The sequence below is a fragment of the Dermacentor silvarum genome, chromosome 10 (genome assembly GCF_013339745.2).
Source record: "Dermacentor silvarum isolate Dsil-2018 chromosome 10, BIME_Dsil_1.4, whole genome shotgun sequence".
Lineage (NCBI taxonomy): Eukaryota > Metazoa > Arthropoda > Arachnida > Ixodida > Ixodidae > Dermacentor > Dermacentor silvarum.
Window position 1 is genome coordinate 83,091,832 of NC_051163.1, and position 23,951 is coordinate 83,115,782.

The 23,951-nt window shown below is 48.4% G+C and overlaps 1 protein-coding gene across 1 annotated transcript; it reads left to right on the plus strand.

Annotated features, from left to right (window-relative positions):
• The first annotated feature begins 2,059 nt into the window (after positions 1–2,059).
• On the plus strand, positions 2,060–13,135 carry LOC125941052 (uncharacterized). The gene is made up of 4 exons (XM_049657972.1): positions 2,060–2,752; positions 3,818–4,078; positions 12,384–12,514; positions 12,962–13,135. Exons 1-4 carry the CDS (start codon positions 2,119–2,121, stop codon positions 13,133–13,135), a joined length of 1,200 nt encoding a protein of 399 aa, XP_049513929.1. The 5' UTR covers positions 2,060–2,118.
• Positions 13,136–23,951: the final 10,816 nt, after the last annotated feature.

Here is a 23,951-nt window from a genome sequence, read left to right on the forward strand (position 1 = left end):
GGTGGACCATCACGAAACATTCAGCTTCGACCATTCATGCGCTATCGGTGTAGTCCACGCAGTTATTGTGCGTGTAAAGTGCACATATATTCAATTGTGCGCCCATTCACTTATTCGTAACACATTGGCGAAAGGGCGGCGTAAGTTTCCGGGCCGGTTGGGGTAGATGGGTATAGATACTGTGAGCGAAACCTACTATGACAGGAAGCCGCGCTACTCCCTTAATTATTGTTTAACGAGCAGTACTCACTCTTGCCGACGTACCGGGGGTGAAGTCCTTTCTTTGAAGCTTAGCGATACAATGCTGGACGATGAGCAAATTTCTGTATCCTCGAGGAAAGCCGTACATATCGAAGTGCCGGAAACACGCACGGACAGTTGCAGGAGCGGTCCGGGAACTTAGCCCCATATATTGATTACATTTCTTCATATGCCAGTCACTATTTTTGCAGCCAACTACTGCATGCGTCTTCAATCCACATGATATCATCGTGTTAGTGACGATACAATTTTTCGTAAAACGTTTAACTTCAACAGGACTACACACAAGATGTAAATATATATATTGCAGCGGTGCCTTCAATAAAGGGTGTTCCACCACCAGCTAGCGTCTCGTTCTGCTGCTGCCTGTCGCAGCCGGTTACTACAGTGGCGATGAAGATCACGTATACCGACCATGCGGTGAAAGCGGCCCAACACGGCGGTGAAACCGGCCTACCGCGACGTGAAACACCAAAGAGAACCATGGCCAGTCTTCAGCTACCGCTGTTCGACGGTACCAGAGATAATTGGCAACCATATCCTCTAAGGGCAGAAGCATATTTTGAAGCAAATGACATTACCGACTCAAATAAGCAACGGGCGCTGCTGGTGACTGCCCTCAGCACGGAGACAGTTCAAGTGCTAGCTGGTCGAATCGCACCCAAGACTCCGAATTCGCTTGCGTATGCCGAAGCAGTTGCAGCGCTAAATAGCTACTACGACCCCAAGCGTCATGAGACCACAGAGAGCTACAAGTTTTTTACCCGTAGACAACTGGAAGGGGAGTCGATCCAAGCGTTTCTCGTCGACATACGGCGCATAGCGGACAACTGCAACTTTGGCAGCACATTAGACCGAATTTAAGGGAGAGGATTATTTGCAGCGTACGCTCAAATAGCCTGCGCAAGCAGCTACTCACGAAAGAAGGGTTGACGCTAGAAGACGCCGAAACTATAGCCATTTCAGCTGAAGCTGCGGACAATGATGCTAGAGATATGAGCGTAGAATCACCAACGTTGCTCAAAGTGCAAGCCCGTCATCGCTCATCTCAAGATAACCACAACTAAAACCCCTATATTTATAAAAGTAGCGCCATCCACTTCCCTCCTCCTCCGTTCCACTATCGCGCTCGGCGCGACCAGCGCGATCGAGGCGCGATATCGACAGTGGCGCCGCCTGCGTCGGGCCTGCCGTGGCAGACGACAGCTAACGCGCTACCAGAGGAAATCCGAGGAAAACTTCGATCGCGCCCTGCGGAGACGTATTTGAGGCGCGATTTTGCTTCGTCAGTCAGTAACTGGTCTTAATAATGCCGTTTTGGAAGTAGCAACGCGACGATGCGAGACGGCGCAAATATCAAGTGTGCAGCAAGCGTTTGCGCACGCCGGATGGTAAACAAAAAAAGCCTTTTGCCCTCGCCTTGTCGGTTGCGGCAACTTAAGGCGCAGCAGCATGCCATCACAACGAAGTTCTTGACCATAACACGTTTGATCCGTTTGTGCGTACTGCACTTTCGTCGCACGGGCCCGAGAATGGCAGTCGGAGCGCGCGGGAAAGAAAAAAATATACAAATGCGCGACGCGAACTTTCACGTGACACGGATTGGCCAATGGGGGAGCGGAGGAGGCTGGGGCGACAGGAGGCGGCTAAGAGAGGGCGAGGAGGAAGCGCCGGGGTGAGCGCGGTGGCGGCAAGATCTAAGAATGGCGCTACTTTTATAAATATAGGGGCCTTAACCACAACAGAAACGCAGCGCTAACGTGCGGAAGATGCGGAAGCACGAGGCATCACGATAATGCCTGCCGGTGGACGAAGGCACGCTGTTTTCGTTGTGGGCGACGGGGGCACTTGGCTAGGATGTGCTATGACGCGCCGATATCAGATGGGCAGAGTGCGAAACGGGCACAGAGTGTTAAAGCATTGACGGTCATGCAAACCACGTCAAACCCTGACGGCAGCGATGAAGCCAGCGCGGCACACGTTTGTACCGTAATCTCTGAAAAGAAAAACGGATTGGAAACACCAATACGACGCACATTTTGTTGGGGAGGTGTTGAACTACAGATGGAAATCGACACAGGGTCTCCGGTGTGCGTCATCTCGCGCCATATCTACGAGCGACACGGCGCACAGTGGCCACGCTTGAAGGCGCCCCGAATGAAGTTATCGTGTTACGCGGGAGAGCTGCCCACGCTGGGTGAACTCGAACTGTCGGTGCGGTACAAAAATGTGTCCGTCATGTGCACACTAATTGTGCTTGACTGTTCAGGACCGAGCCTGTGTGGACGCGACCTGATAACGGCGCTCAGCAATATGGGCGTGACGATTAGACAGCTGACGGCGCCGGAATTACCTGCCGCTACACGTTCATCCGCTCACAGGGTGAACAGTATGCTTGCGGACTACGAAGACGTCTTCTCGGCAGACCTTGGACTCATCAAAGGTCCTCTTGCCAGCCTGAAGCTCAAGTCGACAGCGACGCCAAAATTCTGTAATGCTAGATCCATTCCTTACTCGCTGCGTGACAAGGTTTCAAGCGAAATTGATCGGTTGGTGGCCTTGGGAGTCTTGTCGCGGGTTAAGCATGCGGAATGGGCTACGCCTATCGTAGTAGTCTTCAAAAAGGATGGTACTGTTCGAATTTGCGGAGACTTTAAGGTCACCCTCAACCCAGCTTGCGATGTGGAGCATTACCCACTTCCGGTAGTCGAGGACATGTTTGCTAGCTTAAATGGGGGCGAGGCTTTCAGCACGTTGGATTTGAAGGATGCGTACAACCAAGTACCGCTAGACGACGCGTCCCGCTAGTTGTGTGTCATTAACACCCATCGCGGTTTGTATTGTTATAACACACTCCCGTTCGGCATAGCTTCAGCGCTGGCTATCTTTCAAAGGAAGATGGATGCGATACTTAGCGGGTTACCGGGCGTCCAAGCCTACCTTGACGACGTGCTAGTGTCGGAGCGTAGCGCTGACAGCGGAGGGAGGCTTAAGGAAGTAATAGACCGATTCCGAGATCACGGCGTGAAATTTAGGCGCGACAAATGCAAGTTCAGACAACCGTCAGTTACGTATCTTGGGCATCGAATAGATCGTGAAGGATTGCATCCCATTGAGAAGAACGTAGATGTTATCATGCAAGCGCCACGACCCCGTAATGTCACGGAATTGCGTTCATTCTTGGGCATGATCACGTATTATGCACGATTCTTGCCAAATATGTCCGCGCTTCTCTCGCCGTTGTACCGGCTAATGGAAAAGAAAGCGCGCTGGGAGTGGCGGCCACCGCATCAGGCTGCATTCGAAAAAGCCAAGGAAAGCCTGAAGAACTCACAACTGTTGGTCCATTTCGACCCCAACAAAGAGCTGAAGCTAGAATGCGACGCGTCTCCCTACGGCGTAGGAGCAGTGCTGTTCCATTTAGAAGGACATGAGCATAGGCCGATTGGATTCCGCTCCAGAACGTTAACGAAGGCGGAACAGAATTATTCGCAGTTGGAGAGAGAAGCATTGGCACTTATTTTTGGCGTATCTCGTTTCCGGGATTATCTTCTAGGTCGGCAGTTCACCCTGGTCACCGACAATCAACCCCTGCTTGGACTACTGAGACCTGATCGCCAGACACCAACGATGGCGGCAGCTCGCATTCAACGGTGGGCACGGTTCCTGGGCAGCTACCAGTACAAGCTGCAGTACGTGCCTGAGAAGCAACTACTGACAGCAGATGCCCTCAGCAGACTTCCAGTAGAGGCGACTGGGCCAATGTTTGTTGGCGACCCACCCGAGTACGTCTTGTCATTCGAGGCCCTAGATGAAGGTATTGTAACGACCCACGAATTACAAGAGCTAACCGCCAAGGACCCAGTGTTTGTCCGTGTCGCACGCTATATATTGCATGGGTGGCCGCGAACGGCTAAAGGAATGGAGAAGTCGCTGCTGCTGTTCTTCGACCGTAAGTTGGAGCTGTCGTGGGCCCCCAGTCTACTGGGGAAGTCGGGTTGTGATACCGTCTGCGGCACAAAAAAAGGATGTTACAGCTGCTACATGAAACGCACCAGGGCTCATCGGCCATGAAATCGGTCGCGCGGTCGTTATTCTGGTGGCTGGGTGTTGACAGGGACATAGAGGACGTGTCGGCACAATGTGAAAACTGCGTGCAGAATCTACCCATGCCGGCAGCAGCCCCGCCAGTAAGTTGGCCCAAGACCTATGACAAGTGGTCTCAGATCCACATTGATTTTGCAGGGCCAATAGCAGGCCAGATGATACTTGTGGCGGTTGATGCGCATACTAAATGGATTGAAGCGGTTCCCATGAGGCACGCGAACACAGCTTGTACTGTTCGCTGTTTGCGAAGCATGTTTTGTCGGTTCGGAGTACCGCACACAATCGTGTCTGATAATGGCACTCAATTCACAAGTCAGGAGTTCACCACGTTCGTAACAAGGAATAATATTGTGCATCTGCGCACAGCGCCATTCCACCCGCAGTCGAACGGAGCTGCTGAAAGAGCGGTTCGAACCGTGAATGATGGGTTGCGCAAGATGAAACAAGGGGCGCTGGAAGATAACCTCATGCGACTGTTGTTCAATTACAGGCGAACCCCCCACAGGGAAGGAAAGTCTCATGCGGAGTTGCTCCTGGGCTACCAACTACGCTCGCGCCTGGACACGTGTTTGCCGCCCAGGGCCACAGGTTCAGCAACAGGTACGGATGACTGGGCTTCTCGCCAGGCAGCAGAGTGTATGTGCGGAATTATGGCACCGGCCCAAAGTGGGCGCCAGGGCACGTACAGTGTACGTCTGGAGCCAGGATGGTAAAGGTGGAAACTCCAGCCGGAGTAGTGCGGCGCCATGTCGACCAAGTCCGCCACCGTCATGAAGGTACCACTGGAGGGAATGGTTATGACACCATTGCAAGCGAACAGTGGACGGGCTACTTGACACAACTGGCACTGCCTCTTCGACTCGCGTGACAAGCACGGTCCCGGCAGCACCAGAGCTGCGCGCGGTAGACGTGGAAACGACTGCGGCTGAACAGCCACCGACGGGCCACATTGACGAACCAACTCGACCGACGCAGCAAGTTCCTGACGTCGACGCGACCGCGGAAACGACTGACTCTGCACAGACTCCACTACGGCGATCGACAAGAACTCGGCAGCTGATAGAGCGGTTCTAAATTAAGTGGGAAGGAATGTTATATTGTCTGTTGATGTTGCTGCGCACCAGCGAAACGAGCTGTGCGCGAGTTATCGGCGGCGTTCCCTTTCCTAAACCCTTTCACCACTGCAATATATATATTGCAGCGGTGCCTTCAATAAAGGTTTTTCCACCACCAGCTAGCGTCTCGTTGTGCTGCTGCCTGTCGCAGCCGGTTACTACATTTGCCCTAAACTCAGGGACGGCGGCTATTCGATGACGTTTGGCCTCAAAATCGCGCTGCCGCAACACGGGGTCCGCGGCTCTTCGCTGACGTTTCGCCTGGGCTTCGGAAGCCTTCACACTAAAATCGGCACGTCGACGAGGAGTCCTTTCCCGAGCGAGTTCGCGGTGCTGTCGCTCAAACGCAGCCTGCTTCTCGGCGGAACGCACCACGCGCGGCCTTCCCATCCGGACGCCGTAAATTATCTGAGGCGATGGAAGCCCGGTGGAGTACGCGCCAAGCCCCTGCCTCTCCTTCTCTCCCCGTGATACACTAAACGACCCTGATTGGTCGAGCGCGTCACGTGATCCGGCGCCGGCGCAGCTGTCTCCGCGCCGGCTCTACTCTGGGAGCGGAGCTGAAATGTGCGGCCCCGGTATGAGCAACACGTGATTTCTTTCTTTCTTTCTTTTTTCTTGCGCCTTGCCCATACGCACATATCCAATGCGGGTATGCGCCAGGCGTGATTTTATTATCGTTAATCGTGACGTATCTGACGAGTACCTGATGTTTTTGATGTCATGACCTATCAGTCATGTGAATCATACATTCGCACCCTTCCATGCCAATTACGGGTACATACCAAGGGACGTTTACGATAGCGGTTTAACGTGACGCCACTACCGCCACTACCACAAACACTTAGGAGAGAATACAAGCTCTGCTTGAAAAACGGGTTCGTCTGTCAAGAACGAACATCGAGATGCAACTCTTGCTGAGTTCAAACAAGGGACTTAAGTGCGAATATGTATTATGGACATTTGTTTTTTTTTTCATTCATACTGCAATATTTATGTAGCATTCATTAAACGCATATCTATTATTTCTTTAGATGTGGTTTCTTGTGGAAGAAATGTAATTATATTGGTGCTTGTAACTCCCTATTTTCACATCTGAAGTGCAGTATCTTTACTGCGCATTTGAAGACCGAAGTGGAAAGTGCCATATGTGTTGCACTTGTAATAGACGAGCACTAAAGTTGCAGTTAGACATGTCTGGAGTATGTGCTATCTCCAAAAAAATTTTATAGGAGGGTTTCTTTGGATTCTTTTAATTTCCAGATCATCTGCTGCTTACGATATTCAAATTCGTATAATATATGTAGTTCGATGTGAGTTTAAAATTGCCCATTTTCTTTCGCCTTAGGGTCATCCGACACTATATATTATTTAAAGAATAATAAAATGTAACGTTAATGTAATGACACGTTCCGATGTTCGAAGTGTAAGTGGAACTCGATCCTTTTGCACTACAGAAATTTGTAACGGGAACTCGTTTCAATATTGGGAAGGAACGAGGAACGATCCGTCGTTTCTGTTTTAGAGGAACGTGTACAACACTACTCAGCGGTGAGCTGACTGTCCCGCCCTTCCTTGACACCGTGGAAATTTTCGGGAAGGCGTTTCCAATGGAGTTTGACACCGGTGCAAAGGTCTCCGTAATACCAGTAGAGTAGTTTCAACGTGCCTTTTCAGAAGTGAGTCTAGAACCGTCAAACGTATTTTTGCGTCGGTTTAGTGGGGAGCTCGAGCAAGTCAAGGGCAAGGCAAACGTTTGCGTCGGATACAAGGGGCAGGAACGGGTCCTTCCGTTGTACCTCACCAGTGACACTGCTCCAACGTTGCTCGGGTGCAACTGGTTCCAAGCTTTGGACATTGGCGTCCAAGGATTCAAACTAATTAACCAAGTTAGTGATGTCAGCGAGTTGGTTGCTCGTTTTTCTGAGGTGTTTGCAGAAGGAATTTGCAAGTTCAAGGGATTTCCCGCGAAATTACTGTGCCTTCAGGTGCAGTGCCGAAATTCTGCAAACCACGCCCACTTCCGTTCGCGTTCGTTGACCTCGTAACGCAGGCGATCCTGAGGTTTCAGCGTGAGAACATTCTCGTTTCCGTGAAGACAGCCAAATGGGCAGTGCCGATTGTGGCTGTTCGGATAAAAAGAACAAGAGAATAAGAATTTGCGGAGATTTCAAGCAACCAGTCAATGAGGTGTCGCTCATGGAAACGTGCCCAGTTACACGTGCGCAAGAACTGTGGGCAGCCATGTCAGGAGGTCACAAGTTTACAAAACTTGGCCTGCGAGACGCCTACCAGCAGATATCTCTGGATGCCGAAAGCTGTGAATACGTGACTATCAACATACACAAGGGTCTCTTCCAGTATACACGCTTACCTTTTGACGTTTCTGCTGCACCTGCTATCTTTCAGCCAGAGATGAATCTTCGTGGTATGCCGAAAAAACAGCTGTGTACTTTGATGACAATTTTATTACAGGCATTGACGACAAAGACCACTTGGCGAATCTGATGACTGTCTTGCAGACACTTGAAAATCATCAGATTCGCCAAGTGGTCCAAGCCGAGGAAGCAGCCATAGCCCTCATGCTCTCCCAAACACAGGTTGAAGTCATAGTTACCGACTCCCAACAGGCGTGCCGCAACTTCGCTAGCGGCAGAATTCATGCCACTACGCTCAAGATAATAAATCAAATGCCGCCAACCAGGTCAGTCATAATCATCTGGGCGCCAGCTCCTCACGGCATTCCTGGCAACGAGGTCGCCAACCACGTGGCTCGAGATTTGACCCACCGAGCCGACGCCGAGGAATCTGAACCCGAGCGTATCAATCAATCAATCAAATCTTTATTTCCAACATTTTGTTGCAATTTGTTGGGGGTCCTTCAGGCGAAAAGCTGTGTAAAAAGCTTGAAAGTGCCTGAAGACCCTTTATGACAGCACTACAGACAGCGTACAACAAAATAAAGTATATAAGCGTATATGGGTTGGATTAATCAAGACATATTAGATATCAGTTTGTGCAGAACAGTGGTCATTTGACAGAATTATTGAAAAGTAAAAAGCAGAAAAACAACGCAACTTCATGTCATAATGAAAACTAAAGTAAATACCATAAGTATACAAAGAAAGATAGCGATACCTTAACAACAGTTTATTAGATCTGCGCGCTTGTTTTCACGCACAGGCGTCATGGATCACTGGAAAACAAAAAAATGCCGTCTCATTTCTTTCCGGGTTAAGGCATGAACGTCAATACCTTCGTTTTCATATTTATTGAAAAGAGAAGGGACATTGTAGACCACTGACTGCATTAGGAAATTAGTACGCCTTTTCGGGACAAGCATTTGTCCTGGCCACGGGTGCGTTGGTCACTTAACTGCCGTTGTTGTCCTGACAGCGATTTCAGAAGTGAGGAGAACTTTTCAGAGGAAAATAAGTATGAATACAGCAAACGAAAGTAATACACCTCAGTAACTCTGATTAGGTTAAATTTGGTGAAAAGGTGTAATGTTGTGTGGAGATATGGAGCTTTGGCTATAATTCAAAGTGCACGTTTCTGAAGAACAAGAAGTTTGTGTATGTTAGTATTTGTAGTGGTGCCCCACACTAGCGTGCCGTAGTTAATGTATGACGCAAATAGTGCCTGATAAATTTGTGATTTCACGTTTTCCGGAAAGAAATGGCGACATCGTGACAAGGCACCTGTTGCTGATACCAAGGATTTCGACAACATGTCAACATGGCGTGTCCAATTCAGTACAGTATTGAAAACGACACCAAGTACCTTATGTTCTCTAACAATCTCAATTGGTACATTATCAAGCAGCAGTTCGTCGCATAGAAATATCTGTCTACCCCTGGTCCTAAAGAGGATTGCTTTGGATTTTTTGTTATACATTTTGAGACCGTTGCGGCTGGACCATTCTGATAACGTGGAAAGGAATGCGTTTGCCTTACAGATGACCTCGTCAGCCACTGGACCAGATACAAACAGGCTGGTATCATCCGCGTATAGAACGATTGTTGCCTCGTTCAGCGTGTCTATCATGTCGTTAATGTAGATGTCGAACAGAAGGGGGCCTAAGACGCTGCCCTGTGGAACACCTGACCATATTGCCCTGCTGGAGGAAATACCATTTCCTATGACAACGCTCTGCCTACGATCAAGCAGATACGAACACATCAGAGAATGAGCCACTCCGCGTACACCGTAGGCCGTCAACTTTGTTAAAAGAGTTCTGTGCTGTAGACGGTCAAATGCTTTACTATAGTCAATAAATATTCCGAGAACTAAATTTCCTTTTTCTAGGCTATTGATAATTAATTCCTTCTGGATAAGCAGTGCAGTTTCGGTAGAGCGTCCTTTGCGGAAACCATGTTGACAGTCGTTTAGAGCGTTATGTTTCATAAGGAAGCCATTTAGACGAGAAACAATAATTTTTTCCAGACCTTTGGAAAATATTGGCAGTATTGAGATCGGTCTGTAATTGCCTAAGTCATTTTTATCACCACCCTTGAATATGACTGACACTTTGGTTGTTTTCATTGCACTAGGGAAAGAACCAGATTCAAAAACCAAGTTAAATATGTAGGTCAAGTAGGGTGCAATAATATCAATCACGTATTTTACAGGACAAACTTGGAACCCTTCAATATCAGTTTCTTTGCTGTTTTTCAGTCCGATGAATGTTCGACAAACTTCTGCATTATCTGTTGGCTCCAAAAAATAGTTTGCATGAACTTATCTGTGATCCCTGCGTCTATGGGGCCCAGTGTAGTTGGCGCCACGTTTGTGAAGTACTGGTTGAATGCTTCGGCCAATGGAGTGCCAGAGATTTTGTTATTATTTAAAGTTATTTCCAACTCAGGAGAATCGGAACTCTTTGGATTAAGTACATCGTTTATAATTCTCCAAGTTATGTCTGGTTTCTTTTGCGCATCATAAAACAGGTGATGATAATAAAAATCCTTAGCTTTTCTGAGATCTTTGTTTAATTTGTTTCTGTATTTTTTAAATGTTGCAAGGTCCGAAGATTCGCGCGAACGCAGAAATTTCCTGAATAACTTGTTTTTTTTTCATTGATCATTTTTACATGTTCAGGACCCTCTAGTCTCATACCACGACATCACACAACACTACACGCTAACCCGCAGAACATATGCACCCCCACACAAGTCACTACCTAGAGAGCAGGAGCGATTCCTCCGAGCTCTACAGGTTAACACATTCCCCCACCCAACCAGAAACCACCTCATAGCCCCTACACAATTCTCTCCGCAATGCCGCTTCTGCGCAGAGCCCGGGTCCCTCAGGCACATAGTAGGGGGCTGCAGAGAGGCACCACTCAATCCTCCGAACCCTTAGCACACCAACGAGCTTTGGGAGAGAGCCTTGGCCAGCTCCGACCCCGAAGATCAGCAATGGCTGATTGCGAGGGCCCAGGACGCGGCCCGAGCTCAAGGCATTCTGGAATGAGGACGCCTCTCCAAAGCTGCATTTAGACATTAAAGATGTTTATTCTCTCTTGCAGAAACTTCCGGAAGTGGGCCTTAGATTGAAGCTGGAGAAATGTGTTTTCTTCGCTCCCGAAGTGAAATACATGGGCCACATTATAGGCAAGCAAGGTCTAAAGCCCGACCCCAAGAAGGTAGAGGCAATCATCAATGCGCCAGAGCAACAGAATGCGAAGGAGCTCCAAAGCTATCTTGGCCTGCTTAATTTACACAGATGGTTTTTGTCACACATCTCAACAAGACTGCGTCCCTTGCATCAGCTGCTTCTTGAAGGGGACAAGTGCAGCTGGGGAAAGAGCAACAGCAAGTATTCATCACAAGTAAAAGGCTCTTGTCAAATGCACCTGTTCTGGTACACTACTATTCCGAGAAACCACTTGTGCTCAGTTGCGATGCGTCACCGTATGGTGTTAGTGCAGTCTTGGCACCAACCGAAGCAGAGGGAACCGAAAGACCTGTAGGTTTGGCTTTACGTACTATGCTTGCTGCTGAGCGGAACTATAGTGAGACTGACAAGAAAGGTCTTGCTTTGGTTTTTGGTGTCCGCAAATTTCATCAGTACCTGTGGGGAAGGTCGTTCGCTGCTGTAACAGACCACGAGCCATTGCTAGGACTTTTTGGTTCAAGTCGAGTTTGGCGTGACGTGTGCCATGCCAGGCGTCACCGAGAGTCCTCAGGTGGGCACTCACACTATCAAGCTATCAATTCAAGCTCGTCTACAAGCCAGGCAGGATGCTAGGCCATGCTGATGGACTCAGACGGCTACCTCTTCCCGCAACTGAGGTTCATGACCCTACGCCTGCGAATGTCTTCATGTTAGAACAAGCATACCCTAATGTCCTGTTGCCCGCAGTCGTTAGACGTGCTACGGCAAGGGATCCCATACTGTGACAAGTGGCTGAGGCTGTCCTGAGCAGGAGTCCTTTTCCGGAAGGTGGAGACTAGGGCCTTTATACTACGAGGACCACTGAACTTAGTCTGCATGAAGGATGCCTGTTGTGAGGAGCGCGTGTCAAAGTTTCCCAGTCCCTGCAATCCCAAGTACATAAGCGTTTTCACGCTGGCCACCCTGGAATTGAGAAATGAAAGATGATTTCAAGGTCCCATGTGTGGTGGCCTGACGAACATGACGAAGCAGGTGCGGAGCTGCCCTGTTTGCCAACAGCATTAGAAGTCTGCCAGGAAGATGCCAGTTATGCTATAGCCATTTCCTGAGAAACCCTGGTCCAGGAACCACGTTGATTTTGGAGGTAGATTCATAATACACTACTTCCTCGTGATGATGGATGCTTTTTCCAAGTAGGTAGACGTTCACACTGTTCGTCACCATCTGCAGAAACCACGACGTCTGTGTTCAGGACTGTCTTTTCTCAACATGGTCTGCCAGACATCGTAGTTTCCAACAATGGGCCAGCACTTACCAGCAGCCAGTACGCTGACTTCGTGAACAGGAATGGCATCCGTCGCATGCTGGTGCCTCCATATCACCCTGCTACCAACAGGGCTGCAGAGTGGGTAGTACGCACTATCAAAGATAAACTGAAGAAAAGCACACCGGCTGAATTCAGGACACAATTGGTCAGGGTGCTCTTCCACTACCACTCAACGCCTCATGAAGGAACAGGCTGTGCGCCGTGCGAGTTGCTCATGGCATGAAGAATCGAGACACCCTTGGATGTCATGCGCCCAAGTCTTCGATCGTCTGCTCAATTGAAGCAGATAAAGCAAAAGAACTGCACGCGGACAAGGGTTGCCGCATTGCGCCAATAATGGATCTTGATGCCCCAGTGTTCACCAGGAACTTCCGATCAGCCCCACCATAGGTACCTGCTTCTGTTAGCTGTCCTACGGGAAGCGCCTCACCTGAGGTTGTATTACATGATGAAACTGTGTGGCACAGACATGGGGACAACATCCGCCCCCACCACGTACAGCCACAACCACATACAAACACTGTGCCATTAGATCAGCCAGCTGAGCAACAAGCAACAGTGCCTGTGGAGCCTGCAGGAGCTGCTGCTGAGCCAGAACAGTCAAAAAGTCAGCCCCACAACAAAACTGGGCTCCCAACAGCAGCCTTCCCATCGGGAGAATGCCCTGTCGCACTGCGAACAAATGCCTGGACAAGACGCCCTGTGAACCGGAATTCTCCATGGCAAGAGCTAAAGGTGGAGGAGTGTGACAATTGGTAGTGTTGTGCGGCACTAGCTGTAGCGCCACCTACTGCTGCGAGCAGAAGGTGGAGTGACCAGAGCAGGGCTTGGGCAGTTTTGGATGAAGCAATGAAGCACTTGTTTTGTGTTCGCTGTGAGCTTGGGTCTCGGCTCCAGTTTTTCCAGCTATATATGTGACAAATATCATTCAAGCTGCAACTTCAAGTAGGCTGAAGTTTTATTTGTAATTACCAATAAATGCGCCTACACACTAGCGGAAAAACGCGCGCTGTGCGCCACCGGCGGCAAGACGCGGCTGCGGCAGGGCAGCCACACCAACCGGGGGCGCGCCACTGCAGCAGTCAGGTGACAGCATAGACTACTCCCCCCTTCTCGAACGCTCGTCATGCGTCTGACGCGTTCAGACGATAGCTCGAAACGAGTTTCTGGCTGACACCGTACGCGAGTACGAAACAAGTGGTCAGGTGGATCCGCATGAAACCAGTTTCCCACGCACACGTCACTGAAGCGTTCGCTTTCTTGGTCTCCTTCACCTGCGGCACGCAGCAAACCGCGAAAAATCGGTCCAGGAGCGATCCCTACCGTGGCAAGAAGGCATGCTTCGCGGCTGCTTGCGCCGCTCGCGTTTTGCCGCTAGTGTGTACGCGCTTTAACGACGTTCAAAAGGCAGATATAGGGCACTATACACTTCATTGTCATCTTTTGGCGCTGAGACAGGGTTGCCCGTGCTCTTTTGAACGCCAGCAGTCTGTGAGGGGAGACGCTGGTTCGGACGCGCGGACCAGACGAGCGGTGCATCGGCTCCGCCAACTTTTGGCTGGAACCGCGGCCTAAGTCATCCGATCTCCGAAACTCCAGCACCATCAGATACGTGAAGACGAGAGGCACCTGTGGACACCGGTCTTGTGCAGGTGTATCAAATTTCGGCACTTCTAGAACAATGTGTTGCCTCCGCCACGCCGCGGTGAGCTAACCCGTCATTAGGGTTCGGCTCGACTCTGCCGGCTTCGAGAACTTTGTCTCCACGGCGGCGAGCAAGATCATTGGTTATGAACCAGCAACCATGATCTGGGCACAAATTGACCAAACCACCCACCATGAGGACCAGATGCTTACCGAAAATGAATGCCTTCAAGCCCTGGTGCGCCTTCAGCAACGTCGGACGCAAGGTAACAACGCGGAAACCAATGGCGGCGTCGGCACGACGCCGCTGGCATCAACCAACTGAAACGCCGGCGATGCTCGCGCTGCACCACCGCTGCAGAACAAAACGGGCAACCAGTGGAGACCGAGACAGACACCTCGACTGGACTATGAAGACTTGGTTGTGGTCCTGAAGCCCCGCGGGACTCTGCACCTCAAAGCATCCTTCAAACACGGCGACATCGGCTCTGCAGTGGCCCACTACGTGGGCGAAGTGGCCTGTGGGGAACTTAGCGTTTGGCCAGTGTGGGACCAAAACACAGTGGTGTGCGGCACGCAATCAACGCAAGTGGCTGACAAACTAGCACGAGACTTCGACCTCAAGGTAGGTGCATCATCCTACCCATTCAAGGGACACTTGAAACTCTACGGCGAAGTGTGTAAGGGCGTGATTAACGTCCGTGAAGAGGAAGCTTCTGCCTCTTTGAAACCGAAGCTGTTCTGGAGGGAAGGCGAAATAGCCTTCGTGCGAAAATTGGGGACCACAAATGTGGCAGTGGTGACCTTCGTCGGGCGGCGGCTCCCATGATATATCCACTACAACCATGAATGCGTCCTAGTGATATTCTACAAAAATACAATTCCTGCCTGCTACCGGTGCGGGACTATAGGACACAGGGTGGACAATTTTCCGCACCCTGGCGATGGAAGATGCGGTTTTTGTGGCCAACAGGTCGGTATGCGCCAGTGGGCCTCAACGAACACGAGTGCCAGCCCATCTGTATGATTTGCGGGGAAGCCCATCTTACGGGCTCCGCGCAGTGCACCGGAAAGTTCCGGAAACTCCGCCGCCCCGTGAGCCAATCAGGGGGAGCTACCTCAAAGCAGCGTCAGCGGACGGATCAACCACCTCGCGACAGAAAGCTGAACAATTCTGGACAAGCTCCCCAGCAACAGCCATCGAAGACAGACAAGCCTGGGCAAGTCGCCCACTAAAAGAAGACACCCAAAAATCAACAGTACGGAAGCGGGCCGAAACAACCAGCATTCAAGGCAGGGACTTTCCACCTTTGGGCAAAGGGCCAACAAAACAGGTGAGCAACTGGGCAGGGGTGACAGCTTAGTCCTCTCCAGCCTCCACTCTTACCCCCTCTCCCAGTGAACACGGATTGCGGGCAGAACTCGAGATTCTTAGAAATAAGAACGCGCAGTTAGCAGGCAAAATCGCGACACACCTAAACAATAGGGTAGACACCCCCATTCCAGGAAATAATTTGGATGATACAGAGGACTCGGTGTCGGTGTGCTCGGGCAGCACAGTGACGTCAGCGCACATGCCTTTCAATGCTAATATGGAAGCCAGGCAAAACGCCCAAGAAAAGCAAATACAAGCCTTTGCTGAGCAAATAGTCCAGCTACCAAACCTGATTAGTCAGGCAGTACAGGCCACAATACAGATGCAAATGCAGCAATTTATTGCCACAGTAACTCAGCAGGCGACCCAGCAGGTCAAAACATCGATTCAAAATAACCCCAAACTTCTCCGCCGCACCGGTCCCATTAGGGAGGCCGGGCTCTCTAGCAAGTACCCCCGTACAGAGGAGAACGAACATGAAGAAATTGCAGACTCACTGGACACCGTACAAGGTGCCAGAGTGGTTGTAGTGATACCCCAATCAGAAATTCAAAAAACAAATCACAATGGCGATGGATCAGACAAAAAAGCACAAAAAGCGCTCTGAACCATAATCAATAATACAGTGGAAGTGTAGGGGATTCCGGAACCGGAACAAAAGAGCCCATTTACGCCTCTACAATGAAACATTTGAATTTCCAGCGACAGTCATAGCCCTACAAGAACCCGGTACTCAAGCCAGAATCACAGGTTTCAACAGGTATCAAAGAGATTCGTCTACCTGCCTGCGCGTGCACAAATCGTACACGGCACAGCAAATCAATCTGGACTTGCAAATTGATTACTCGTATACGATGGTCACAATGCTCCTACTGAGGCGGACTGACCCCTCCATACACATCCTAAACATATAGTGCCCACCTAAGACCAAACAAGTCAATTTCGCGGACCTCTTTTGTAGGGCACTAAGCATAGCTGGCCGGGAACCCTTACTAATAGTAGGGGATTTCAATGCTCCCAGCAAGCTCTGGGGCTACAAGTGTGAGGAGGCATGAGGACGTAAGCTGGCGGAGCTTATATCTACCCTAGGTATCACTTTGCACACCGACCCGGCCAACCCCACACGTATGGGTAACTCTGGTAACAGAGATACGTGCCCAGACTAACACTCACCAAGAACACCCAACATGTACAGTGCAATAATATGGGAGACACACTTGGCAGTGATCACTGGATTATCAATACATTAATCAACACCAGGCCCCTAAAACGACCCCTTACCAAGGCCCGACTCCCAGACTGGCAGGCCTTCCGCCAATCCCATTTCCCTGCCAACCTACTCACTTAGGGCTTCGCGGCTTGGGCAAATACTCAGGAAAGATGAGATAGATAACAACCACACTCAGGAAAGATGAGAAATTGATTCAGATCACTGAGGAAAACCCTGCAGTAGATAACCACCTATTACACCTATGGGAAGCTCGCATGGGCCTCACTAAACGATGGCAGCGACAAAAACACAACCGAACCCTCCGCAAAAGAATAGAAGAGGTCACCCAACAGGCTGTAGAGTACGCTTCCCACTTAGCCGACACTAATTGGGTAGACAGATGCAATGCAGCAGCATCACAAATGGCCAACAAGAACACGTGGAGGCTCTTCAGATGTCTGATAGATCCAACGCAGACAAGGGGGAGACACAATGACGCCTCCAAAGAGCCCTACACAACTTCCAAGGCACTAAAACAACTAGCAGAGACACTTAGAGATAAGTATCTCAGTCAACAACAAGACCCACGGGGACCGGAATATTCCTATGCAGGCAGGGATAATCCAGAACTGGATCAACATTTCCACCTCCATGATCTCAAAGCGGCTCTTGCCAAAATGAGACGAGCTAGGGCGCCGGGAAGAGAGAGGATCACAGTCAAGCCCTTGGCTAACCTCCCGGATCCGGCGTATATTCACCTCCGAGAATACATTAATGCTATTTGGAAAGGGGAAACCCCCTTACCAGTAGATTGGAAAACGGCTCTTGTCACCTTCATCCCGAGGGCTGGAAAATCCATCAACACAGACAATTTGAGACCGATCTCGCTCACATCCTGCGTGGGGAAACTCATGGAAACGATGGTGCCAGATCGGCTCTCCGAATATTTGGAGAACAAGAAAACGTTTGCCGATACCATGTTCGGTTTCCGCCCACAAAAGTCCGCCCAATACATTCTTTTACAACTGCACAGAGAGGTAATACATGCAGTTGCAATGCCATACAACGACAGAGTCGTCCTGGCCCTGGACCATAAAGGGGCTTTTGACAACGTTAAGCATAGTGCAATACTTGAACACCTCAGCGAAACGCACTGCGGCAAGAACACTTTCAATTATATCAATGACTTCCTATCGGACAGAACAACTCTGATCCGCATAAAGAATGATGAATACGGACCTTACCAAATGGGTACAAGGGGGACACCACAAGGCGCACTGCTGTCCCCCCTTTTCTTCAATAATCGCCATGATGCACCTCCCTGCCCGCCTGAGTCAGGTTGAAGGCGTCCAACACGCGTTGTATGCCGACGATATCACTCTGTGGGCTACACAGGGCAACCTAGGATAGATTGAAGAAAGCCTGCAAACAGCGGCCCACATGGTAGAATCCTATGCGGGCCACTGTGGTCTTCAATGTACACCGACCAAATCAGAATTTTTCCCTATTAGGGCATCTCCTAAAGACACCACGAACATAACTATCTCTTTGCCGAGTGGACCTATCCCCGAGGCAAGAGAGATAAGAATACTTGGCCTTTTCATCCACAATCAACTGAAAGTGGATACAACATTACACAAATTATGCAAGATTGGAGATCAGGTGGGCCGGATGGTCCGCAGGGTATCCAATAAGCGAGGAGGGTTCAGAAGCAATGATTCTGTGCGGCTAGCACATGCTTTTGGCACCAGTAGAATCCTCTACTCGGTACCCTACCTCTATTTGCGCAAACACGAGGAGGAGAAAATAGAGGTCATCACACGCAAAATGATCAAGCGAGCTCTTGACCTCCCGGTTTCCACATCCAACGGGCGCCTCCTCGCCTTAGGAGTGGTAAACACCTACAGGGAGCTCAAGGAGGCTCATCTTACAAACCAATACACAAGATTAGCACAAACACGATCCGGGCGAAACCTTTTGGCCCAACTACACATCCAACACGACGTACACATACAGGAGCGAGTAAGGATACCTAAACTATGGCGAAGCGCCACCATAGTTCACCCACTTCCCACGAAAATGGACAAAGAGGACCATAACGGACGCCGACAAGCTAGGGCACAAGCCATAGAAAGATACTATAGCCAGAAACACGGAGTCTATTACGTGGACATCGCCGGTCCAAATCCACGGGGGTGGTATACGGCAGCGGTGGTCCACGAACAAAGGCAGATAGACTGACTCTCTTTTAGAGTACCGGGAACAACACAGGCGGAGGAGGTAGCCATTGCATTAGCAGCATCCGACTCTCAATCTAAACATATCACAACCGACTCGCGAAGCGCATGCCGAAATTATGAGGCAGGCTGGGTCACCCCCCTTGCTGAGAAAATACTGCGAACCTGTATGAATAACACAGATCCCTCCCCTAAACATATCGTATGGACACCAGGTCACCAGTGTGTAAGGGGGAATGAGGCTGCTGGTGCAGCTGCCCGAGCACTCATTTCCCGGGTACCTCCTAACAACCCCAATGACCTAGATGAAGAACTATTGCTTCGATTTAAGGAGATTTCAGGATATTATAAGGATAAACATCGCATGTACCCAGCGCCCGCCAAGTGCCTGGGGAAGGCCAACGAACGCATTCTTTATCGGCTTTTCACAAACACGATGCTCTGCCCAGCAATCCTTAATAAACATTTTGACCCAATTGTCACCGGCACGTGCCACTACTGTGGGGAGGTGGCCGACACTTTCCACATGGTCTGGGCCTGCCAAAGTAATCCACGCCTTACCGCCAACCCTACCCGAGAGGACTGGGAGGCAGCCCTGCTTGGTTGCTCAGATCTCCAGGCCCAAAAGGCCTTGGTCCAGAGAGCCAGGCTGGCGGCTTCGACTAATGGGGTCGCGGACTAGGGATACCACCCAGTATGCAGGGCCCCACAGGGGGGCCCACACCTCTCTTTACACTTAATAAATGCTTTTTACCACCACCACCAAGCAGCCTGTGAATCGTGAGCGGTCCACGTCAAACAGAAAAGTTGTCATTTTCGCCCGAAGGCGAAGTATTAGCAGCCTGTGAATCGTGAGCGGTCCACGACAAACAGAAAAGTTGTCATTTTCGCCCGAAGGCGAAGTATTGAAAGCTATAGGAAGGTTTAGCCTTGCGCTGAAGGCGTCTGAGAACGCTAGCGTGGCCATGAGCGTGTCAGCGGCGTTGCAGCCGTCGCACCTCGAAGGCGTAAGAGATGAGACCGATGCAAAAGTTTGCCGTGGTTGAACGTGGTAGAGCGAAATTTGTCGAGCGATAGCACGGTATTGCCTGATTTTCGAAAGTGCACAGAGGCTGCTCGGCGCCGTCAACAACTACCACATCTCAATGCGCCACAAGACAACATAAAGTCGCTGCTCGGCGCGGCAGCAGCAGCGAGCGAATCGACCTTCATGCTGCGCATCGATTCAACACCAACTAAGCGTCCAAAGTACCGCGCATACAAAGCTACCAGTACTCGGCGTATTTGGTACACATTGCTGATCGCGTTGAAGATGAGGCCCCCGTGACTGTGTACTTTGTCCACATCGCAGATCACTTTTAAGATATGGGCGCCCCCGCTGCGTACGCACCAGCCACCCGTAGGAGCAAGCCAAGTCCCAGTTTGACCTTGGCTGAGCTTCAAGGTCACATTTACGGAACCAGACGTTTTTGGGGGTTTGTACCTGGAATACTAGAGTTATCGCTCTAAAACCGTCTGTGTTTGTCAGTGCCCAAACAAGTCACACACAGACGCTGCTCACCCTTAGAAAAAATTGTTGCAATGTAGTTGAAAAGTCATTGGTCAACGTCAACAAATGGCACTGAAAGCACATTGAGACCTTGTTGAAACATTATTGAGGAAATTGTTGACAGGTGTTGATAATTGGCCCGCGACATTTTGTAGAAACATCATAGGGTCATTTCAGTTTGAGAAATTGGTGGATTGTTCAAACCGTGTTGACTGCCAATACTGAAACCACATTGAAATATCATTAGAGCAGTACCAATCATTAATATTTAAACCCCATTGAAATATTATTAAAGCAGTGCTGGAAGTCAATATTGAAACCGCACTGAAGTTTTATTGGAGGAGTGTTAACGTGAATTTGAAACCCCATTTAAATATTATTGGACCGGTGTTGAATGCCACTATTGAAATCACTTGAGAGCCCAGTGAAATATGCTGTTTGTTGAGTAGTGATGAAAACTGCACTACACTTGTCTTAAAATACCGCTTAGCTACGTCGAATCTCATAGCATTACCACTGATGCCACATTGATATGGTCTTTACATACTAGAGGACAGGCGCAAATTTAAATACAGGTACTTCTGTAGTGCACACCTAGATCAACCAAGGATAAAAACCACCCTTTTAGATCTAGCCTATAATAAACCGTATTTTAGAGTTGCTAGCAGAACCATTATGCCAGTTTTTGAATTGCCTTAACACACCAAGTTGATACTCCTTCAGGAAATCAACAGCTCCAAATTGATGTGGACAAAAAGCATTTTTTAGATGAAGTGTTTATTTTAGCCAAACATTTGTTAGCTGTACAGCCATGCGTGCCTAGAGATCAAAAACTTCTTAATGCAATCTACAACTACCAGCAGCTTGATACAATAATGCAATTGAATACTGAGAGAAGTAAAGTTTGCGTTGTCCCAAAGTAAAACAGATTTCTCAAGATTGAAACAAATAGAAAATAAATAAATATACAAGGAGACTAGCATAACAGTAAATAGCATTAAAATGTACTTGGGCTTTTTCTATTGGGTAGCCAGTGAAATAGTAATCATGGCAAAATTTGCATCAGCCCACGGAGACACTCTAATTTATTAGTTAACTGATGTGTGCAGATTTTACTAAACATTATCTGCTCGGAAACAACATGTAAATAATAGAATTGTGCCATGGCAGCAGTTTATTGTGCTGCATTGCTTGTTGCACGATCCATTTGCGTTTTCTATCATGATTACTAGGCTTCTGGGCAGGTCATTACATACCAAGCGATTTATTGATTTTGACTACTTAAGATTTCTATCTGATAGATATCTAAACATTACCCGTGGCTATTAGTTACCTGCTGGAAGACTCAAAAAACATTTATCTCATGCCAGTTTCATTTAACTTTTGATCAGTGCCTCAGAAGAAGTTAGAATGAAAGAATTTGCAAGAAATCAGATTACATGCGTAAATGAAGCACGCACATTGTTGCCTCACCCGAGAGCTCTTGTTGCACTATGAATTTAAGCAAACTTTTACCTCTTAATTCTTACTGCTTTGAAATAGCAAAATAAATCATCACTACAAACTTATGTTAACGTGTAGTTTTTCCTAAACAGAACCACTCTGAACCACAGATGCCACTTTCAGGTGTGCACATGACAACAAATTTTCCATAAAATTTCTCACTATGCCTATTTTTACTTTATCAAACAAACTTGTAATGGTGTGCAGTCATGGAACAGTCTTGGCATGAAATGACCCGAGATGCCTATGAAATAAAATAGTCAGAAACATTGTCTTTTGTAGAAATATAATAAATATTTACATAAAAATGTACTAAAATACAAAGCACAACACTTGTGCTAATATTTATTAATCAAAACACAGTACTTGTGTCTGACCCATCCAACCTGGGCTTTTCAGGTGACTAAATCATTATAATAATAAAAAATTATGAGGGTTACAAAAGCACAACACTTGAGCTGCCCACAGACTTGAGCTGGGGCTCTTCTGGACACTTCAGGTTCCATGCGAGAAGTGAGGCCGGAGTGTTCTTAATGTAGGCCATATCTGCCCCAGGAAACTGGTGACAGGTAAAGCCTGTAAAAAAAGGAAAAACAGCATGTCGTTTAACATCAATGTTCCACATGCCAGAGTGCGGCATACAGTGCACCCTTATATAATTAAACTATTTCTTTTGTTTTGTTTATTCAATGTTTTGGCGAGTTTAATGCCAGAGAATGACCAGCTTTCAAAGTGGAGTGGCGCCGGAGGACTCCACTTAGTACAATATGCAGAAATTAAACAGGAAAAGCCCACTGTGGCAGAATAACTTCTTCACTATCTTTGGTCTGAAAAATGTGAACTTTGCTTACTTAGGAACAAAATGGTCGAAAATGCACTTCATACTGTTCGTGAAAGAACTTAAAGGTAGACTACTGGCAGCTAAAATTATTTCTCTCAACTTCCATAATCAAAATGTGTAGCCCATCATTCCACTTTTCCTTGCAGAAGTTGCTCCAAATACAGTTAACGATCAGAATTGAGTATGGTATATTTGAATTTCTTTTACGAGCTCATTGCTACTGGAGTGCACTTCTCGCATTATGATGGCCGTTTTTATGCCTCTCTACTTTAAAGAAAATACTGCTTATAACGAGGATTTACTGCAGTTGCGCGCCAACCTGGTTACACTAACCCAGGCAGAACATCACAGCTATACGAAGTCTTGCCAGAGAAGTGTGCGAGTGGACTGGCTCTGCTAATCCTTTGAGCGTCACTGCCATGCATGTACAGTGGCGGAAACAAATCGTGTGGTCACGACCATACATACGAGGCGGCGGAAGAACATAAAAATAAGCATGCCTTTTAAGAATGCAGTGTCCCCTAGCATCACATTACAGATTATGTAACCTTCTACGACTTCTACAAATACTCTGATTGTGCTGTCGCCCCTTGGTTTCTTCCAAAACTGATATTTCTCTTTAGTCTATGGTGTCCATCACTTGAGCAGTTTGAAAGTATTCACGTAGTTTATTGTCTTGTTAATTCTATTACATTTTAAAAACGTGATTGTGCTAGTTTGTCCTGCATGCTAAAATAAACATGGTGTAAAACTGGGAACACTAAGAAACTTTTGTCACTTTGTGACCTAAAATATTATTTGGCCATTTCTTTTCTCGAAAAGTCACTCTGAAGAAAAATCCAGAATAAAAAATATAACGCTTAAATTAGGGGACCTAATTCCAGAAAATATGTGATCCTCAAAGGATTTAACATGAACACCTACAAAGCACATTCAATCTTTCGATAAATGTAAACCCATAGTACTTGAGCACTGGTTCAAATAACGATGTTAACAGGCAAGTGCGTCCTTTAAGTAAGATAGCAGGAGACACTTCCAACAATTTCTAAGTGGGAGCTGTGGACGTGTATCATAGTCTGTAAGAAGCTTTATACAGTAGCTGCCAAGGGCCTATTCAGTGCTGCTCATTTTATTTGAACGTGGGGGAAAGTCAAATAAATGCA

Bases quoted from the DNA above. Each gene is read 5' to 3' on its own strand.
- LOC125941052 (XM_049657972.1), top strand. From the start codon at position 2,119: ATGTGCTATGACGCGCCGATATCAGATGGGCAGAGTGCGAAACGGGCA. The intron at 2,753-3,817 runs GTAATGCTAGAT...ATTATCTTCTAG, and splicing joins GACAGCGACGCCAAAATTCT to GTCGGCAGTTCACCCTGGTC. The intron at 4,079-12,383 runs GTATTGTAACGA...ATGGTCTGCCAG, and splicing joins ATTCGAGGCCCTAGATGAAG to ACATCGTAGTTTCCAACAAT.